At 51.5% G+C, this 20,174-nt stretch overlaps 2 protein-coding genes across 3 annotated transcripts in view; one reads left to right on the forward strand and one right to left on the reverse strand.

Annotated features, from left to right (window-relative positions):
• Positions 1-626: 626 nt before the first annotated feature.
• EIF3K (eukaryotic translation initiation factor 3 subunit K) lies at positions 627-17,916 on the reverse strand. The gene is made up of 8 exons (XM_032173028.2): positions 17,699-17,916; positions 16,587-16,685; positions 13,848-13,968; positions 11,942-12,016; positions 5,565-5,631; positions 5,383-5,460; positions 2,445-2,570; positions 627-692 (listed from the first exon to the last, which is right to left on the reverse strand). The coding sequence occupies exons 1-8, from the start codon at positions 17,755-17,757 to the stop codon at positions 661-663; spliced, it is 657 nt and encodes a 218-aa protein (XP_032028919.1). The 5' UTR covers positions 17,758-17,916; the 3' UTR covers positions 627-660.
• Positions 17,917-18,008: 92 nt separating this feature from the next.
• Positions 18,009-20,174, forward strand: part of MAP4K1 (mitogen-activated protein kinase kinase kinase kinase 1) — a 30,295-nt gene continuing 28,129 nt past the window's right edge. Inside the window, exons 1-4 of one of the 2 annotated variants that reach the window (XM_058426173.1) lie at positions 18,009-18,404; positions 19,117-19,236; positions 19,408-19,465; positions 19,589-19,679. In XM_058426173.1, coding sequence (XP_058282156.1) covers positions 18,189-18,404; positions 19,117-19,236; positions 19,408-19,465; positions 19,589-19,679 — 485 coding nt within the window. In that variant the 5' untranslated portion in view covers positions 18,009-18,188. Of the gene's footprint in view, positions 18,405-18,581; positions 18,656-19,116; positions 19,237-19,407; positions 19,466-19,588; positions 19,680-20,174 lie in introns of those variants that run through there. The other variant, XM_032173026.2, reaches the window with a different exon arrangement.

The following is a 20,174-nucleotide window of genomic DNA, read 5'->3' on the forward strand; positions in this document are numbered from 1 at the left end:
GGCGGACGGATTACGAGGTCAGGAGATCGAGACCATCCTGGCTAACACGGTGAAACCCTGTCTCTACTAAAAATACAAAAAATTGGCAGAGCGTGGTGGCGGGCACCTGTAGTCCCAGCTACTATGGAGGCTGAGGCAGGAGAATGGCATAAACCCGGGAGGCGGAGCGTGCAGTGAGCCAAGATCGGGCGACTGCACTCCAGGCTGGGAGACAGAGCGCGACTTCGTCTAAAAAAAAAAAAAAAAAAAAGAGAGGCACGGTCCCTTGACCTAGGTCACAAAGCAACAGAGCCAGAACCTTCACCTTCAGAGGGAATCTTCACCTTCACTCCTCCCAGAGGTGCTCAGCCTCCACCGCAGGGCTGGGCTGCTACATTCATTCATACTCCCTCCTCCTTGCTGACTCAATGCTGCCCTCCCCACCCAAGACCTAAAAGGTCAGGAAGGTAGGGTGGGGCAAGGGAGGAAGTCGAAGTGGGGAAAAAGGAGGTGGAAACCCCGCCATGGGGTGTGGTGTGGTGGGGGCCGGGGGTAGGGTGGGGGGCCCACCCAGAGGAGAGGCCTGCTCCTGGGCTCCCTCTGGTGGGCAAGGGGCAGAGGCAGGAAGCCAGGGAGGAGACAGTAGGGCTGAGTCAACACATCTTTATTAAACACCTGAAGTTACTGGGAGGAGGCCATGATGCTGGACACACCTGTGGGGAAGGAGAGACCAGATTGAAGGTGAGAAGGGCGGGAGACAAACCTCCAACCACCTGCTACAGCACCCACAATTCTTTAGGGGGAGATCACAAACTCCTTCCAGGCCCCGGTTACCATCACAAAGGCAGTTTGGTGCAGTATTTTAAAAAGATGGACTCTGAAGCAAGGAGGACTAGGTTCGAATCCCAGCTCTGCCAATTAACAGCTGAGTCACTTGGACAAGTTACTGAACATCTCTGAGCATCACCTTCCTATCTTTAAGAAGCACCTACCTTATAGGATTGTAGGACCAAACGAGGTGCTTAGAACAAAGTGCCAGGGAAGTGTAGTTTGTAATTACCTACATGGTAATAATATTTACTATGTACTATTTGCAGGATACTCTTAAGTTTTTTTTTGAGACAGAGTCTCATTCTGTTGCCCAGGCTGGAGTGCAGTGGAGTGATCTCGGCTCACTGCAACTTCCACCTTCCGGGTTCAAGTGATTCTCCTGCCTCAGCCTCCTGAGTATTTTGAACCTATCCTGTTGGACCCAGGACACAGAGCAATGGAACCAAGACTGAGACAGAGAGAACCCTCCTGTGTACTCGCCCGGCAGGGCTGGGCTTCTGCTTCCCTGAGATTCATACCTTCCTCCTCCTCTTCCTTGTTGACTCAGCAGTGCCCTCTCCACCCGTGACCTAAAAGGTCAGGAAGGTGGGGTGGGGCGACAGAAGCCGAAGGGGAAAAGAAAGGAGGCCCTTTCCTCACTACAGAATCTTTTGCTGGAGTTCTCACCGAGAACCCTGACACAGCAGTCACGCGGCGTTTAGAGGTGAGATACCACGGGCCGCAAGTGCGCAGATGGCTGCCTGCTCAATGCTGTTCCCCAGTTAAGTACAAAATTAGCTGGTTTGTGTTAAGAAACCACGCTGTACCAAACACATCTTTAAAACACCTGAGTCACTCAGGGTGGAGGAGACCCGGGATGAAGGGAGCAGCCCGCCCGTGCCTTTCTCCCTGGCTCCAGGACATTCTGTGCCATGATGAGCGGCAGTGAAGCAGCCCCCGCTACCGGAGTAGTCACTGCACTCTTTTTAGTTGAGCAAGCAGTTGAGCCTGTGTTAGTTACATGTGTGTAGACGATGGTCATAATGAACATTTAATGAACTGTGTGGTCACTTAGCTCTTTACTAAGTGTTATACATGCATTCACACTTATGATTCCATGAGGTAGGTATGATACTATTTATATCATTTAGCAACTGAGGATCAAATGAGGTAAGGACATACAGTGTTCATCATCATTACTGTTGCAGTCGACCCCATTTTTTAGATGAGAAAACTGAGGCACAAAGGTGTGGAATCACCCAAACTAGAGAATCAAGATTCTTACTGTTCACTGGACTCCAAGTCTGCACATGAGGCCTGGGCACCCCAAGGATAAAAGAGACGGCCAATCAGACAGTCCTCAGGGACAAATAAGGGTGCAGAGACCCCCTGCGAGGCCCCGCTGGGCCCCAGGAAGTCTTGCTGAGTGCTATGGGGCAGGACACAAGGCCTAGAAATTCCAGGGATCACCCAGCTCCCCGCTATTCCTCCCTGGGCGGCAGCCCCGACACACAAGATGAACGGAATCTGGCAGGTGCAGACTTCCCAGCCTAGAACATGAGCAGATCTACCCAGGTCCTCTGGGCCCCTGCCTCGGCCTCCCTTGAGGGGCACCCCCTTAGCCCCAAGGCCCGAGACCGTGGGCCACCACTTACTGTCAAAGTCAATCTTCTCCACAATGTTCTTGGGTTTAATGCTCTCTTCTTGGCTACAGATGAAGATCTGCCCCGACTCGTCGGCACTCCAGCCGTATTTGCTCATCCACACCTTTAGCTGGCTGTCTGCAGGTGACAGGGGCAGCGAGGGGCTTCGGTCAGCCTGATCCCACAGTTCCAGGGGACTGAGAGGCAATAGAGTCATGGCTCAGGAAGCCAGGGAAGCCCCCCTTGCCCACTGGCATCTCCTGGACAGCAGCAGCTGGCCTGGTCTCCTTGCTTCCGCCCCTGCCCTTCCACGGGTCATTCTCTGAATAGCCACCAGAGGGAGCCTGTGAGCTCTTTCAGCCTTATCTTGGGGCTTCTGCCTTAATTTCTTTTCTATTCGTCTCTTTTCTCTCCCTGGGCAAATCTTGGTTCCTAACAAGAGCAGCGTATTTATCTACCTTTTCCCACAACCTATATGAAACGGTTGCAAAATTATGACATGACCATTACCAGAAACAATACACTTTTTTTTTTTGAGACGGAGTTTTTGCTCTTGTTTTGCTCAGGCTGGAGTGCAATGGCGCAATCTCGGCCCACCGCAACCTCCGCCTACCGGGTTCAAGCAATTCTTCTGCCTCAGCCTCCCGAGTAGCTGGGATTACAGGCATGCGCCACCACGCCTGGCTAATTTTGTATTTTTAGTAGAGACGGGGTTTCTCCATGTTGGTCAGGCTGGTCTCGAACTCCCGACCTCAGGTTATCTGCCCACCTTGGCCTCCCAAAGTGCTGGGATTACAGGTGTGAGCCACCACGCCCCGCCACAATACACTTGTTTTGCCCTTAGAAAATATGCTGGCCAGGGCCAGGTGCGGTGGCTCACATCAGTAATCCCAGCACTTTGGGAGGCTGAGGTGGGAGGATCGCTTGAGCACAGGAGTTTGAGATCAGCCTGCGCAACAAAATAAGACCCCCATCTCTAAAAGGAAAAAAAAAAACTGCCTGTAAGGATGTATGGCCAGAATAGTGTTCAGTTACCTGAAATAATTTTCTGTGCGACTATTATCATTTTGATACAGGTTCATGTAATTCTTTTTATATTCAATTCTAAGGATGTTCACATCCTTTAATTTCCTTTCACTGTTAAATATGTAAAACATCTACCTGATATAAAGCACTTAGTATAATGCATGACATAAAATGTCCAATAAAAGTTAGCTTCCACTTGGCCAGGCGCGGTGGCTCATGCCTGTAATCTCAGCACTTTGGGAGGCCAAGGCGGGCAGATCACTTGAGTTCATGAGTTCAAGACCAGCCTGGCCAAGGTGGTGAAACCCCGTCTCTGCTAAAAAAAAAAAAAAAAAAAAAAAAAAAAAAAATTAGCTGGGCGAGGTGGCGGGGGCCTATAGTCTCAGCTATTTGGAAGGCTGAGGCAGGAGAATTGTTTGAAACTGGGAGGAGGAGGTTGCAGTGAGCTGAGATTATGCCACTGCACTCCAGCCTGGGTGACAAGAGCCAGATTCTGTCTCAAAAAAAAAAAAAAAGTTACCTTTCACTTGGCTGGATGCAGTGGCTCACGCCTGTAATCCCAGCACTTTGGGAGGCCAAGGTGGGCAGATCACTTGAGGTCAGGCGTTCAAGACCAGCCTGGCCAACATGGTGAAACTACATCTCTACTAAAAGTGCCCAGACTGGAATGCAGTGGTGTGATCTTGGCTCACTGCAACCTCTGCTCCTGGGTTCAAGCGATTCTCCTGCCTCAGCCTCCTGAATAGCTGGGATTACAGGCACATGCCAACACGTCCAGCTAATTTTTGTATTTTTAGTAGAGATGGGGTTTCACCACGTTGGCCAGGCTGGTCTCGAACTCCTGACCTCACGTGATCTGCCTCCCTCACTGGTATGAGCCATTGCACGTGGCCTTCCTTAGTTTCTTTTGTTTTTTTTTTAGGTGGAGTTTCAATCTTATCACCAGTGCAATGGTGCGATCTCAGCTCACCACAACCTCGGCCTCCTGCGTTGAAGCAATTCTCCTGCCTCAGCCTCCCAAGTAGCTGGGATTACAGGTGCATACCACCACACCCAGCAATTTTTTGTATTTTTAGTAGAGAGGGGGTTTTACCATGTTGGGCAGGCTGGTCTCAGACTCCTGACCACAGATGATCCACCCATCTCGGCCTCCCAAAGTGCTGGATTACAGGCGTGAGCCACCGCGCCCAGCCTTCCTTAGTTTCTTGACTTCCTTTTCTATGTTTCTTTTTGCAAAAGTAAGCAAGTAAGTTATTTTTTCTTTTCTTGTTTTTGGGGGGATCTTTAAAAAATCTCTGTCTGATCAGAGCCCTCCCCGCTCAGAGCCCTCCGGTGGCTCCTTCTCAGTCAGGGGAAAGGACAAGGTCCTCCCGAGGCCCTGCATGACCTGGAGATGCCCCTCCAACCCCCACCTCTCTACTCTCGCTGTGGCCACATACACCCTGGCTACCCCGCCCATGAACGTTACAAGTCAGGGCCCTGCTCTACTATCCTCCTCTGCTCTACCTCAGGCCACGGGCCTCACTCTACAGAGGTAAGGGCTCAGATGCCGCTGGTCTGTGAGCTGTCTTGCTTTCCTTCATGACATGAATCACCACTGGACATCTACATGTCACCATGTGCTTTGCTACCTCCATGAGAATGAATTGGAGCCATCCCACTTTGTTTACTGCTGCGCGCCCAGTTTAGCACACTGCCTGATACTTGGTAGGCACTCAATTAATGCAAAATAAATGAGCAAATGGCATAGGATCTCCCTCAAGGCAGAGACTGTCTTATACCAAGTTCTTATTTCCTCCCTGGGCTGGGCCTTCCATGCTGACCTGATGAGACCCGGGCAGGCCCGTTGGAGGGGCTGACTGAGGTCCACTGCCCTAGCCACCCCCAAGCTCCCAGATGTGCACCAGGACCCAAAGGGCGTTACCCGACAGATCCCCGAGCATCTCGGCCAGCAGCCAGCGGTCGATGTGCTGGTAAGTGATACCCACAACATGGCAGATAACTGTGGAGGTCAGAGACAAAACTGGTGAGGAGCTGTCCCCCTGGACCTGGCTGCCACTCCCTACCCCTTCCCCTTGGGGAGCCCAGCCTCAGAGAGGGACTTACACTTTCGGACAGAGTCTTCAAAGCCAGTTATACCTTCCAAGAGGTCCATGTTTTCATCCAGGGCTTGCTGTGATGGGAATTGATGTTCACAATGTTTAAATTATTTGCTTTTATTTTTATTTATTTATAGAGATGGGATCTCACTACCTTGCCCAGGCTGGTCTTGAATTTCTGGGCTCAAGTGATCTTCCTGCCTCAGCCTCCCAAAGTGCTGAGATTTTGTTGCTGCTGTTGTTACGTAGATGAGGTCTCACTATATTGCCCAGGCTGATCTCAAACTCCTGGGCTCAAGTGATCTGCCCACGTTGGCCTCCCAAAGCGTTGGGATTACAGGTGTGAGCCACTACTCCCAGCCTACACTGGTAATCTTACATATCAACAATGTTCATATCAGTAATGTGTGGGGAAAAGAAAGACACATCAGATTGTTACTGTGTCTGTGTAGAAAGAAGAGACTCCATTTTGTTCTGTACTAAGAAAAATTCTTCTGCCTTGAGATGCTGTTAATCTGTAACCCCACCCCCAACCCTGTGCTCCCTGAGACATGTGCTGTGTCAAAAATGGATTAAGGGCCGTGCAAGATGTGCTTTGTTAAACAAATGCTTGAAGGCAGCATGCCCCTTAAGAGTCATCACCACTCTCTAATCTCAAGTACCCAGGGACACAAAACACTGCGGATCTGCCTAGGAAAGCCAGGTATTGTCCAAGGTTTCTCCCCTTGTGATAGTCTGAGATATGGCCTGTGGGAAGGGAAAGCCCTGACCATCCCGCAGCCCGACACCTGTAAAGGGTCTGTGCTGAGGAGGATTAGTATAAGAGGAAGGAACGCCTCTTTGCAGTTGAGACAAGAGGAAGGCATTTGTCTCCTGCCCATCCCTGGGCAATGGAATGTCTCGGGATAAAACCCGACTGCGTGGTCCATCTACTGAGATAGGGGAAAACCGCCTTAGGGCTGCAGGTGGGACATACGGGCAGCAATACTGCTCTTCAAGGCATTGAGATGTTTATGTGTATGCATATCTAAAGCACAGCACTTGATTCTTTACCTTGTTTACGATGCAGACCTTTGTTCACGTGTTTACCTGCTGACCTTCTCTCCACTATTATCCTATGACCCTGCCACATCCGCCTCTCCGAGAAACACCCAATAATGATCAATAAATACTAAGGGAACTCAGAGGCCAGTGGGATCCTCCGTGTGCTGAACGCCGGTCCCCTGGGCCCCCCTTTTTCTTTCTCTATACTTTGTCTCTGTCTCTTTCTTTTCCAAGTCTCTTGTTCACCGAACGAGAAACACCCACAGGTGTGGAGGGGCAACCCACCCCTTCAGTAATGTTAACAAGAATAGCAGCTACCAGGCCCTGTGTGGTGGCTCACACCTAGAATCCCAGCACTTTGGGAGGCTGCGGTGGGTGGATCACTTGAGGTCAGGAGTTCGAGACTACCCTGGCCAACAAGGTGAAACCCTGTCTCTACTAAAAATAAAGAAATTAGCCAGGCACAGTGGCTCATGCCTGTAATCCCAGCACTTTGGGAGGCTGAGGCGGGTGGATCACCTGAGGTCGGAGTTCGAGACCCGCCTGACCAACATGGAGAAACCCTGACTCTACTACAATTACAAAATTAGCAGGGCGTGGTGGCACATTCCTGTAATCCCAACTACTCAGGAGGCTGAGGCAGGAGAATCACTTGAACCCAGGAGATGGAGGTTGTGGTGAGCTGAGATTGCGCCACTGAACTCCAGCCTGGGTGACAAGAGCGAGACTCCGTCTCAAAAAAAAAAAAAAAAAAAAAATTAAATAAATAAATAAATAAACTGGGTATGGTGGTGGATGCCCGAAATCTGTAATCCCAGCCACCTGGGAGGATGAGGCAGAAGCATCACTTGAACCTGGGAGGCAGAGGCTGCAGCGAGCCAAGATCATATCACTGCACTTTAGCCTGGGCGAGAGAGCCATACTCCGTCTCAGGAGAAAAAAAAAAAGCAGCTACCATTTTGAGCACTGACCCCACATGCTACAGCCATTCTTCTAAGTGCAGCCCCGTGATGTAAGTTATATCCATTTTAGAGATGAGGAGACCAGGGCATTTAAATGATTTGTCCAAAATCCTGGAGGTGAGGCTTGAACCCGGCAGGCAGAAACCAGAGCCCTGAGAAAGACGGCAGACACATATTGGCTAAGTGTATTCAGCCACCTCCCCTTGCTTCTGTCTCACTCAAAGAAAAGGCCAATTTTCCTACCACAGCCCATGAGGCCACACAGAATCTGCCTGTCACCTCTGTGCCCTCACCTCCACCTACTCGCTCCTCACTCACACTGCTCCAGCCACAGGGGCTTCCCTGCTGCTCCCCAAACCCACCAGACACCCACCCACCTCAGGGCCTGTGTGTGGAATTCTCCTCCTCCACGGCTACCACCCTCATCTCCTTCAGATTTCTGCTCAAAGGTCAGCTCTGTGGTACAGGTTCCCTCCAACAGAAGGGAGGGAATCCCCCACATGGATGCCAGGAACGTGTAGCCAGTGAGGTGGGCAGAAATCCAGATTTGTGGCCGGGCGTGGTGGCTCAACCTGTAATCCCAGCACTTTGGGAGGCGAGGCAGGAGGATCACTTGAGGCCAGAAGTTCAAGACCAGCCTGGTCAACGTGGCGAAATCCAACCTCTACTACAAATACAAAAATTAGCCAGGCATGGTGGCACGGGCCTGTAGTCCCAGCTACTCAGGAGGCTGAAGTGGGAAGATCACTTGAGCCTGGGAGGTCAAAGCTGCAGTGAGCTGTGTTTGCATCACTGCACTGCGGCCTGGGCGACAGGGTGAGACTTTGTCTCAAAAAACAAAACAAAACAAACAAAAAAAAAACCTGTCTGTTACATGGAATAGGTCTAAGATCTCCAACACATCTCATTTGCTAGTCTGCTAGTGAGAACAGTTGTAGAACTAGTAAACTCTATTATTTTAAGCATTTGATCATTTTCTTTGTGGGATTAACTGAAGCTAATCAATAATTTCTTACTTGAATAAAAAACAAAATGTTTAAGAATTTTAAAAAAAAGTATGCAGTCAGCTGCACATAAAATGTCAGGGTCTGGGATAGGAACAGGTGCAATTTCTACAGTGGCTGCTTCTATTTTCTCCCGAGACAAGAAGCCAGATCATAAGTTGAGGTGAGAAGAAAGGGAGACAGATAAAGCACGAGGAAACGTCCAGGACTTGGGGAAGGAAGCAAGACCCTAGCTGCAGCTAGGGACAGGGGAGACACATGCGATTTTTTTTTTTTTTTTTTTTTTGAGACGGAGTCTCGCTCTGTCGCCCAGGCTGGAGTGCAGTGGCACGATCTCTGCTCACTGCAAGCTCCGCCTCCCAGGTTCAGGCCATTCTCCTGCCTCAGCCTCCCGAATAGCTGGGACTACAGGTGCCTGCAACCACGCCCGGCTAATTTTTTGTATTTTTAGTAGAGACGGGGTTTCACCATGTTAGCCAGGATGGTCTCGATCTCCTGACCTCGTGATCCGCCCGCCTTGGCCTCCCAAAGTGCTGGGATTACAGGCGTGAGCCACTGGGCCCGGCACGATTTTTTTTTTTTTTGAGATGGAGTTTTGCTCTTGTTGTTCAGACTGGAGTACAATGGCGTGATCTCGGCTCACCGCAACCTCCGCCTCCCGGGTTCAAGCAATTCTCCTGCCTCAGCCTCCCGAGTAGCTGGGATTACAGGCATGCGCCACCACGCCTGGCCAACTTTGTATTTTTAGTAGAGATGGGGTTTCTCCATGTTGGTCAGCCTGGTCTCGAACTCCTGACCTCAGGCAATCTGTCCCCATCGGCCTCCCAAAGTGCTGGGATTACAGGCGTGAGCCACCACGCCCAGCCAGCACATGTGATTTAAGAGAAGGAAGCGGAACAGAGAAGCCTGCAGAGAAAGAGGGATGGAGCTAATGGTCAGGCCCAAGAATGTGGGGATGGAGACCCTGTGGGAGTGAGCTGAGAAGCTAGGAGGAAGTGGTCAGACAGTGGAGATGCTGGAAACTCACAGGGGGAGGGGGGAGCCATTATTGGTGACGGCAGTGGCTCCCAACATTGGACAGATGTCCAAATCACCCACGGTAACTTTTTAAAATCCCAAGGCCTAGGCTACACTGAATCAATTACACCAGACTCTGTGAGGGCAGGACCCAAGTATCAGTATCAATTTTTAAAAATTCCTCAGAGGGCCGGGCATGGTGGCTGACACCTGTAGTCCCAGCACTTTGGGAGGCCAAGGCGGGCAGATCACTTGAGATCAGTAGTTCGAGACCAGCCTGGCCAACATGATGAAACCCCGTCTCTACTAAAAATACAAAAATTAGCTAGGCGTGGTGGTGCATGCCTGTAGTCCCAGCTACCTGGGGGGCTGAGACAGAAAAATTGCTTGAACCTAGCAGGCGGAGGTTGCAGTGAGTTGAGACTGTGCCACTGCATTCCAGCCTGGGTGACACAGCGAGACACTGTCTCAAACAAAAAAAAAAAAAAAAAAAAGAAAAAGAAAAAAAATAAAGAAAATAAATGCCTCAGAGGTCTAATACGATTGGAAGAGAAGGGCTGAGGTCAGGTGTAGTACAAGATAGCTGGCCAAGACAGCAAGGGACCCAGAGGTCTGGGTGGTCAAAGGATCCTCTGTGTTACTTTCTAACCATCTAAGAATTAGGGCAGGAGTGGTAGAGAGCACCGGTGAGAAGGAGCTGAATTTTTTTTTTTTTTTGAGACGGAGTCTCACTCTGTCACCCAGGCTGGAGTGCAATGACGTGATCTCAGCTCACCCCAACCTCCAGGTGAGGTTGAACCCACCGGGTTCAAGTGATTCTCCTGCCTCAACCTCCCAAGTAGCTAGGATTACAGGCACGTGCCACCTCATCCAGCTAATTTTGTATTTTTAGTTGAGACAGTATTTCTCCACATTGGTCAGGCTGGTCTCGAACTCCCGACCTCACGTGATCCACCTGCCTCAGCCTCCCAAAGTGCTGAGATTACAGGCGTTGAGCCACCGCGCCTGGCCAGGGGCTGAATTCTTCAAGAAACAAAGAGCAGTCACCAGAGGGACTGATACCGGGCAGGAAGTGATGACACACACACTTCAAGACTGCGGGTTTCCGGCCCGGCATGGTGGCTCACGCCTATAATCCCAGCACTTTGGGAGGCTGAGGCAGGCAGATCACCTGAGGTCAGGAATTCAAGACCAGCCTGGACAACACGGCAAAACCCCGTCTCTACTAAAAATACAAAAATTAGCCAGTGTGATGGCACATGCCTGTAACCCCAGCCACTTAGGAGGCTGAGGCACGAGAATTGGTTGAACTCGGGACGCAGCAGTTGCAGTGAGCCAAGATCGCGCCATTGCACTCCAGCCTAGGCAAGACTGACTCTGTCTCAAATAAAATAAAATAAAATAAAATAAAATAAAATAAAATAAAATAAAATAAAAAATAAAATAAAATAAAATAAAATAAAATAAAATAAAATAAAATAAAAAATACATATAAAATTTAGTTGGGCGTGATGGCGCGTGCCTGTAGTACTAGCTACTCGGGAGACAGGAGAATCACTTGAACCCGGGAGGCGGAGGTTGCAGTGAGCCAAGATCGTGCCACTGTACTCCAGCCTAGGCAACAGCATGAGACTCCATTTCAAGAAAACCAAAACACAAACAAAAACAACAAAAAAGACTGAGGGTATCAGAAGAGATAGGAGCCAGGAGGTGATCTAGCCTCCCACTCAGGGGGCTGCAGAAGTGGGGGGCCAGGTTCCAGTTAGAGCAAGAAGGGCAGAGCGTGTCAGACAGGCAGAAGAGAGGGAGAATTTCTCTTTCTTGAGACAGGGTCTTGCTCTGTTGCCCAGGCTGGAGTGCAGTGGTGTGATCACGGCTCACTCGCAGCCTCAAGCGATCCTCCCACCTTAGCCTCCGGGGTAGCTGGGAGTACAGGCACATGCCACCACACCCAATTAATTTTCAATTTTGTAGAGATGAGGTTTCACTGTGTTGCTCAGGCTGGTCTGGAACTCCTGGCCTCAAGCAATCCTCCCACCTTGGCCTCCACAAGTGCTGGAATCACGGGGGTGAGTCACTACACCCAGCCACTGGAGGACTTTTGATCAACGGTGTGTACTAGAGGGCTCAGTGGAAAGACGGGGGAGAGGGGAAAGGGTCGGCTCAGCCTGTGGGCACGGGGATGACCTGTGAGTACCCGCTCCGCGAGAGGATGATAATTCCACAAACACACACATGCAGAGCACTGGGCCCACCACCAAAGCAGGAAGCCAGTCAGTGTGCACCGTTGTTACTTTTAGCACTCAGCTCCACAAGGCCCTGCCATCTCCCCTGCCCCTGGACCCCAGGGAAGTTACCCAGAAGGCCTGGAAGTGGCAGGTCTCCAGCAGGTCCCCGAGGTACAAAATCTGTCGGATTGGCCGTTCTTCTTGCTGGGAGGAGGAAGCATTAAGGAAAACTGGCCTCGGAGCCTAAGGTTGGGCCCCAGATCACCCCTCCCCACCTACCTTCTTCTGGCTGCTTTCTTCCAAAGCTTCAGCTCAGAAAAAGAGCTGGAAAAGGAAGCCAGCTTATTTCTCCTGCAAATGTATGCAGGAGAAAGGATGTTGGCTGCAGGACTGTTTGTAATGGCAAAAGATGAGAAATGACATGCCAGTCCTGGTGGCTCACACCTGTAATCCTGACACTTTGGGAGGCCAAGGCGGGTGGATCACCTGAGGTCAGGAGTTCGACACCAGCCTGGCCAACATAGCGAAACCCCATCTCTACTAAACATATAAAAAACAGCTGGGCATGGTGGCACATGCCTATAGTCTCAGCTACTTGGGAGGCTGAGGCAGGAGAATCACTTGAACCCGGGAGGAAGAGGTTGCAGTGAGCCAAGATCATGCCTTTGCACTCCAGCCTGGGTGACAGAGCAAGACTCCGTCTCAAAAAAAAAAAAAAAAAAATTAACAAAAAAAAATCTACTATTATTACTAATAAAATAAAACCTATAGGCTGGGCACGGTGGCTCACATCTGTAATCCTATCACTTTGGGAGGCTGAGGTGGGCAGATCACCTGAGGTCAGGAGTTCGAGAGCAGCCTGGCCAACATAGCAAAACCCCGTCTCTACTAAAAATACAAAAATAAGCTGGGCGTGGTGGCATGCATGCACCTGTGGTCCCAGCTGCTCAGAAGGCTGAGACAGGCGAATAGCTTGAACCTGGGAGGTGGAGGTTGCAGTAAGCCGAGATCACACCACTGCCTTCCAGACTGGGTGACAGAGCAAGGCTCTGTCTCAAAAAATAAATAAATAAAATAAAATAAAACAAACAAAAAACCCCACCTTAAATCATTCCTATGTCAAGCTTCCTCTACTATTCCTGAAAAACAGCACCAAGCTCTGCTTCGTTTAGCCCATGAGTGTCCTCTCTGCCTGGATCACCTTTGCCTACCCCTTCACCTGACTCCTTATGTTTTAGATGTTCCCTCCTCCAGGAGGCCCTGGTTTATACAGTTTCTAGTTAAAAATATTGAAGAGTGAACAGTGGCAAAATAGGTCTTCCCTCCCCTGTCTCACAGCCATCCTTCCTGGGAGGTAACAGTCATTTGCAATTCTTGGGTACCTTTCCACCTTTCCAGACATTGTTCTATAGAATGTAAATACAGATGGCTGTGTTCATGACCACATATTCCCCCACCCAAATGGTCAGGTGCCTGCTCTGGCTCTTCATTTTTTTTTTTTTTTTGAGACAGAGTCTCACTGTGTCACCCAGGGTGGAGTGCAGTGGCGCGATCTCGGCTCACTGCAACCTCCACCTCCCAGGTTCAAGTGATCCTCCTGCCTCAGCCTCCAGAGTAGCTGGGACTATAGGTGTGTGACACTGTGCCTGGCTAATTTTTTGTATTTTAATAGAGATAGGGTTTCACCACGTTGGCCAGGCTGTTCTCGAACTCCTGACCTCAGGTGATCCACCCACCTTGGACTCTCAAAGTGCTGGGATTAGAGGTGTGAGTCACCGTGCCCGGCTGCTGTGACTCTTGTAACCCAACCCTGACCACTCCAGTCTATCACTGTCTGTCTCCTCACTGAACTGCGACAACTTTGTGAAGACAGGGCCCAGGCCTGTCTCAGTCACCACAGTGTCCCCGCACGGTCCAGCACCCTGCCACGCTGGACCAGAGCAGGCACTTGTTGTTTGTGGATGCACCCACAGACCATCTCCCCAGGAATTCATGCACCTTGACTCTGGCCCCTTCCCGCACACCCCCCGGATACATGTGCCTGGTCGATCATGCACTTGCACAGAGTGAAGTCTGTGTGCGGCAGGTTGGTGAGGGCCTTCAGTAGGATCTGGGCGGTGACCGTGGTCTGAAAGAAGGCTGGGTTGAACTGGTACCTAAGAAAAATAACAAGAGACGTGGACACAGTGGCACCTCCAAGTCCCCAATCCTCACCAGGTGCCAGGCAGGCTGTCCACTGCTTTATTCTGGAGTTTGGGAACTGGACATGCCTGGGTTCCAATCCTAATCCCAGTGCTTCCCGGCTGTGTAACCTTCACCTCCCTGAGCCTACTTTTCTCCTCTGTGAACAGGGACAGTTAATGCTCACAACCACCCAATGGGGCAGACACTGCTAAGTGATTTATAAACAAATGAGAACAGCAGCAGCAGTCTGGAGTAGTGGCTAAGGAACCAGAGCCAGACTGCCTCGGTTTAAACTTCCCTGCGGAGTGACCTTGGACTGCTTATTTATGACACCAGGAGCAGAGAAGAGAGAGATTAAGAGGCACTGAAAGGCTGAGGAGCAGAGAAAGGAAACTGAGGGGCTGACAATTTCCTCCCTTGCAAAAGAGGACAACAGAAGGTTGGGGGGTGGTTCGGTGGGTGGCTCAAGCCTGTAATCCCAGCACTTTGGGAGGCCGAGATGGGTGGATCACCTGAGACCAGGAGTTCCGAGACCAGCCTGGCCAACATGGCAAAGCCCTGTCTCTACTAAAAGTACAAAAATTAGGCTGGGTGCAGTGGCTCACACCTGTAATCCCAGCAATTTGGGAGGCCAAGGTGGGTGGATCACCTGAGGTCAGGAGTTCGAGACCAGCCTGGCTAACATGGCAAAACCCTGTCTTTACTAAAAATACAAAAATTAGCTGGGTATGGTGGTGCGTACCTCTAGTCACAGCTACTTAGGAGGCTGAGGCAGGAGGATCACATGAACCTGGGAGGCAAAGGATGCACTGAGTTGAGATCATGAGATCACGCCAAGGCACTCTAGCCTGGGCAAGAAGGAGAGACCCTGTCTCAAAAAAAAAAAAAAAAAAAAAAGAAAGAAAAAAAGAAAAAAGAGAAAAAGAAAAAGAAAGAAAGCAAGAAGCACTCAAGTAAAATTAGCCGGGCATGGTGGTGCATGCCTGTAGTCCCAGCTATTCAGGAGGCTGAGGCGGGAGGATCACTTGAGTCCAGAAGGCTGAGGCTACACTGAGCCATGACTGTGCCACTGTACTCCAGCCTGGGCAACAGAAGATCCTGTCTCAAAAAAAAAAAAAAAAAAGGGCAGGAAGAACACACATGTCCATCAACAGCCAGAAGAGATCATTAGGACGGCCACACAAGTGACACAGTGGAGAGCTATACATCCATGACAACAAACTGCAGCCATATCAAAAAAACAAACAAACAAACAAACAAAAAAACTGGTTGGATCTCACAAACCCAGTGCTGAGTAGCAAATGGCAAATGCAGAAGAGTTTGTGCTATATGCACTCCATCTGTATCAAGTTCAAAGCAGGGAAACCTGAGCTGAGCTGAGCCAGATGTATGCATGCATAGTAAACCATCACATAAAGCCAGGCCATGAGAGCATGGGGGAGTAGGGGAGTTGGTTGTCATAGAGCATATGGGGCAAAGAGCCTGTGGTGCTAGCAATAACTTTGCAACATAAATGGCGATTATGTAGGCTCTCATTTATAATTTGTTTAACTACATGTTTGCTTAATGTATTAGCCGTACATGTGTTCTGTAATTAATCTCTATTTATTTTTGAGACAGGGTCTCACTCTGTCACCCAAGCTGGAGTGCAGTGGCATGATCTTGGCTCACTGCAACCTCTGCCTCCCAGGCTCAAGCAATTCTCCTGCCTCAGCCTCCCAAGTAGCTGGGACTACAGCCGTGAGCCACTGTGCCCAGCTAATTTTTTGTAGAGACAGGGTTGTGCCATGTCACCCAAATTGGTAATTCTTTTTTTTTTTGAAAAAGAGGGGTCTCACTCTGTCCCCTAGGCTGGACTGCAGTGGCACTATCATGGCTCACTGCACCTCGATCTTCCAGGCTTAAGCGATCCTTCCACCTCAGCCTCTCAAGTAGCTGGAACTACAGCCACACACCACTACATTAATTTTTAAATTTTTTTATAGAGTCGGGTCTCGCTATGTTGTCATGGATGGTCTCGAACTCTTTGGCTCAAGTGAGTCTCTTGCCTCAGCCTCCCAAAGTGCTGGGATTACAGGCATGAGCCCCTGCGGCCACCCTAATTGATTTTTTATTATTATTTTTGAGACGGAGTTTCGCTCTTGTTGCCCAGGCTGGAGTGCAACGGCGTGATCTCGGCTCACCACAATCTCCGCCTCCTGGGTTCAAGCAATTCTCCTGCCTCAGCCTCCCGAGTAGCTGGGATTACAGGCATGTGCCACCATGCCCGGCTAATTTTATATTTTTTAGTAAAGATGGGGTTTCTCCATGTTGGCCAGGCTGGTCTCAAACTCCCTACCTCAGGTGATCTGCCCGCCTCATCCTCCCAAAGTGCTGGGATTACAGGCGTGAGCCACCGCGCCCGGCAAGTGATTTTTCAAAAACCATCCCTTATCCCTCCTCCTGTCCCAACTTCCTTGGCTTCCTAGTCTTGCACACCAAGAGATGCTGCATCGTGCAGGATACTACCAGCCACCCCCTTGCCCTGTACTGGGAGTGGCACCCTGCTAGTTGCTGAAATGGGAATGTAGACAGAGAGCTAGACACTTACAGCTTCAGGACAGCCAGGTTGGCTTCCAGATCATAGGCATTTTCCTTGGCCTGCGTCTCTACATAGCGCTCCAGGGTGGCCAGGTTCTCAGGATTGTACCTAAAGGAGAATCAAGATAGGTGAGCACAGAGGAGACAGAAGCTGAGGCCAGCCACCTTATGGAGCAAGGGGCCACTGTAACCTGCTCCACCCACCCTTCCCCTGTAAATCTGGCACTGGCCACTTGCTCTATCCAGGTAGTGAATTATGTCCAGTATAATCTCTAGTAAAACTTATTCATATCCCAGACCTCTCGCCTAAGCTCTAAACTCCATTGGAGCCCTGGGTCTTGCCTAGGATGCCTCCTCAACCTCTGAGCCAGTCAGTCACTGCAGCTTGTACACCTGGCCTCCTGAATGTCTCTGCTACTCACCCCTTCCTCCCCTGCTCAGGCCTCCACCCTGATCCAGCCCCATCCTCTCCTGCCCACCTCGCTGCCTACTTCCTCCGTGTCCACCTGAACACTCTGGCCTTTGCTTCCCCCATTTCAGTTCTAACCTCTCCCGGCTATCGCTGTCTGTAGTCAGGTTTGTCTCCCTTATGGAAAGGGAACTCAGACCGTGAAGGCATGATCTGCCGCTGTCTGATTCGCCTGTGGTTCCCAGCATTGCCTAGCACTGACGATTTATTTCAGTAAACGTGTGGAGAATGAATGACGTAAGGAGCAGAGAAAGGAGAGATTAATTAAGAGGCACTCAAAGGAGGCAGAGCAGAGAAGGAAACCTTAAGGCAATTCAGGAAGAGACTGAGTGGTGCCAAGATTCTCTCGCTTCTAGGCCTTTGCAGTGCTTTTGTTTCTTTCTTTTAGCGACGGGGTATGGCTGTTGACCAGGCTGGTCTCTAACTTCTGGGCTCAGGCGACCCACCTACCTCGGCCTCCCAAAGTGCTGGGATCACAGGCGTGAGCCACTACCCCCAGCTCAGTGCCGTTTGTTTAAGCATCTCCTCCTCCAGGAGGATAGAGAAACCCCACCCCGCGGCAAGCCCAGGACCCTGACCACCCCTTGCTGTCTCCGGAAAACCCTCTCCTCCGCCCCGCTTGGCCAGAGCGCTCCCTCCGACCGGGCTCAGACCTGTCGATACCCTTGAGCAACTTGCCCACGTTGGCTCTCATCTGCTCAAACATCGCCATGACTTCTGTCGCCTTCCACAACCAGGGCTGGAGGCTAACACTGGCCCGGCACGGCGTCCTCGAGGACGGGAAAAGGAAGAGGTGGTGAAAACGGAAACGACGTAGTTGTTGTCGCTCAGCTTCTTGGGGGCGGTAAAAGGAAAGGCTCTAGCAGCAGCCGCCACGCTTTCCGGCTGCCACGTGACTTCTTCCTCGCAGGCGCAATTGGCGCGTGCGCATTCGCTCCACTCAAGCCGGACAGACAGCGTGAGAAAAAGCTTACTGTATCCCACTGCGCAGGCGCCTCTCGTGGCGAAGGGGCGGGGCTAAGCTTTTCCCCGGCCTCACAGACCCAGTTCCAGTGCCGGTGGCGCGGGAGCGTGCGCGCGCGAACTCACTGGGAAGCAGCCGGAGCTCTGGCGGCGTGCGCGCGCGTTGTATTGCGCGCGGCCATGAGGCCACGGAGCTCTGCGGGAATGCACGTAGCAGCCTTCCGTTTAGGCCATGGCCAAGTTCCGAGGAAGGTGTTCTATGAAGTCCCTCTTGCCACAGGCCTGGGCGCCTGGTGCAGGATCCTGAGCTCTCCAGTTTCAAGTCTCGGCCCTTGGTCCCCAGCTCCAGAAGGAGGGTCCCACAAAGCTATTGTGCTCTGCCGAGCAGGGGCTGGGGTGAGGGCTCCTGGACTTCGCCGGATCGCGCCCCGTCTCCATTAGGTTCCGGTTTTGGAGCTGAGGGCGAGCGTCCTATTTGTACTGCCATGAATTATATATTATGTATAGGTTTTGTACACTGCAGGCCTACAAAATGCAGTTATGTGCCATGTATGTGGAGGTATATGCCCTGGGTACATCCACGTGTGTACTGTGCACACAGGTATCCAGGCAGATGCACGTCTACACGCCTGCGCAGTGCAGAGGAGGTAACCCAAGTGCATGTATATGACAGGTGAACAGGCATGTACACTGCATAGCCATCCCTGTGCAGACCTGCTGCCTTCGGGTTGTGGCCAAACCTTCAAGCACCCAGCAGAGGTTTGGACACTACCTAGGAGACCGGGGCGGGGGTTCTAAGGCTCCAACCCAGTTACGATTAAGATCATTTGCATCACATTTACATCCAGCCCTGAGCCTTGGAGGTTGAGGATGGTCCCTTGGGTCCCAAGACAAGCTGCCCCTCAGAGGCTCTCAGAGCCCAGGGGACGGCGGGGGGGGGGAGGGAGGTGGAGCCCGTTGCACAGCCGTGCAGTGCAGCCGGGGCAGGAAGCGAGAGTGGGGAGGGGGGAGGCCACAGCCCGCGGAGGGAAGGCGGGTGCAGGGCTTCTGGGGACGGAGGGAGGTGCCAGAACTTGAGCCCTGAGGCCCTGCTGGCCCCTGGGCGCAGGCCCAGCTCCGGCCCCCAGGGATGGACCTCGTGGACCCTGACATTTTCAATAGAGACCCCCGGGACCACTATGACCTGCTACAGCGACTGGGTGGCGGCACGTATGGGGAAGTCTTTAAGGTGAGGAAGCCCCTCTGTCCCCAACACCCTCAAACCGGTGACCTTTAAGGCGAGGCCTCGGTAGGGAGGAGGCTGCAAGAGGGGGTCCCAGTCCTTGACCTTGACCCAGGGATGCTGTGGACGGACTCTGGCAAATGGAGCCTGCCTGACTGCCAACTTCCCCTTTGCAAGGCTCGAGACAAGGTGTCAGGGGACCTGGTGGCACTGAAGATGGTGAAGATGGAGCCTGGTGAGGAGGGAACATGGAGCTCCTTCCCCACATCCCCACCTTCGCCTCCTGGGACAGTGGGGTCACCTCCCCTGTAGCTCTCTCCCCGTGCGAGCTGCCTTTTCTCTCCCGCCCTCCTCACAGATGATGATGTCTCCACCCTTCAGAAGGAAATCCTCATATTGAAAACTTGCCGGCACGCCAACATCGTGGCCTACCATGGGAGTTATCTCTGGTGATGAACCTCAGACCCACCCTGGCACCCAGCCCAGCCCCTAACCCAGAGCCCCCATTTCTTGACGGGGTACCCTCAGTTCTTTTCTTTTCTTTTCTTTTTTTTGAGATAGAGTCTTGTTCTGTTGCCAGGCTGGAGCGCAGTGGCGTGATCTCAGCTCACTGCAACCTCTGCCTCCTGGGTTCAAGCAATTCTCTGCCTCAGACTCCCGAGTAGCTGGGATTACAGGCGCTCACCACCCCGCCCGGCTAATTTTTGTATTTTTGGTAGAGATGGGGTTTCACCATCTTGGCCAGGCTGGTCTTGAACTCCTGACCTTGTGATCCACTGGCCTCAGCCTCCGAAAGTGCTGGGATTACAGGTGTGAGCCACCGCGCCTGGCCTTGGCACCCTCAGTTCTAACCTTGAACTTCCATTTCTCACCATAACCCGACCTCCCATCCTGGACCCCCATTTTTGACTGGGCTAACCCTACCCTGATCCTCACTCCTAAGT

Source organism: Hylobates moloch, unplaced genomic scaffold (genome assembly GCF_009828535.3).
Source record: "Hylobates moloch isolate HMO894 unplaced genomic scaffold, HMol_V3 SCAFFOLD_13, whole genome shotgun sequence".
Taxonomy (NCBI): Eukaryota; Metazoa; Chordata; class Mammalia; order Primates; family Hylobatidae; genus Hylobates; species Hylobates moloch.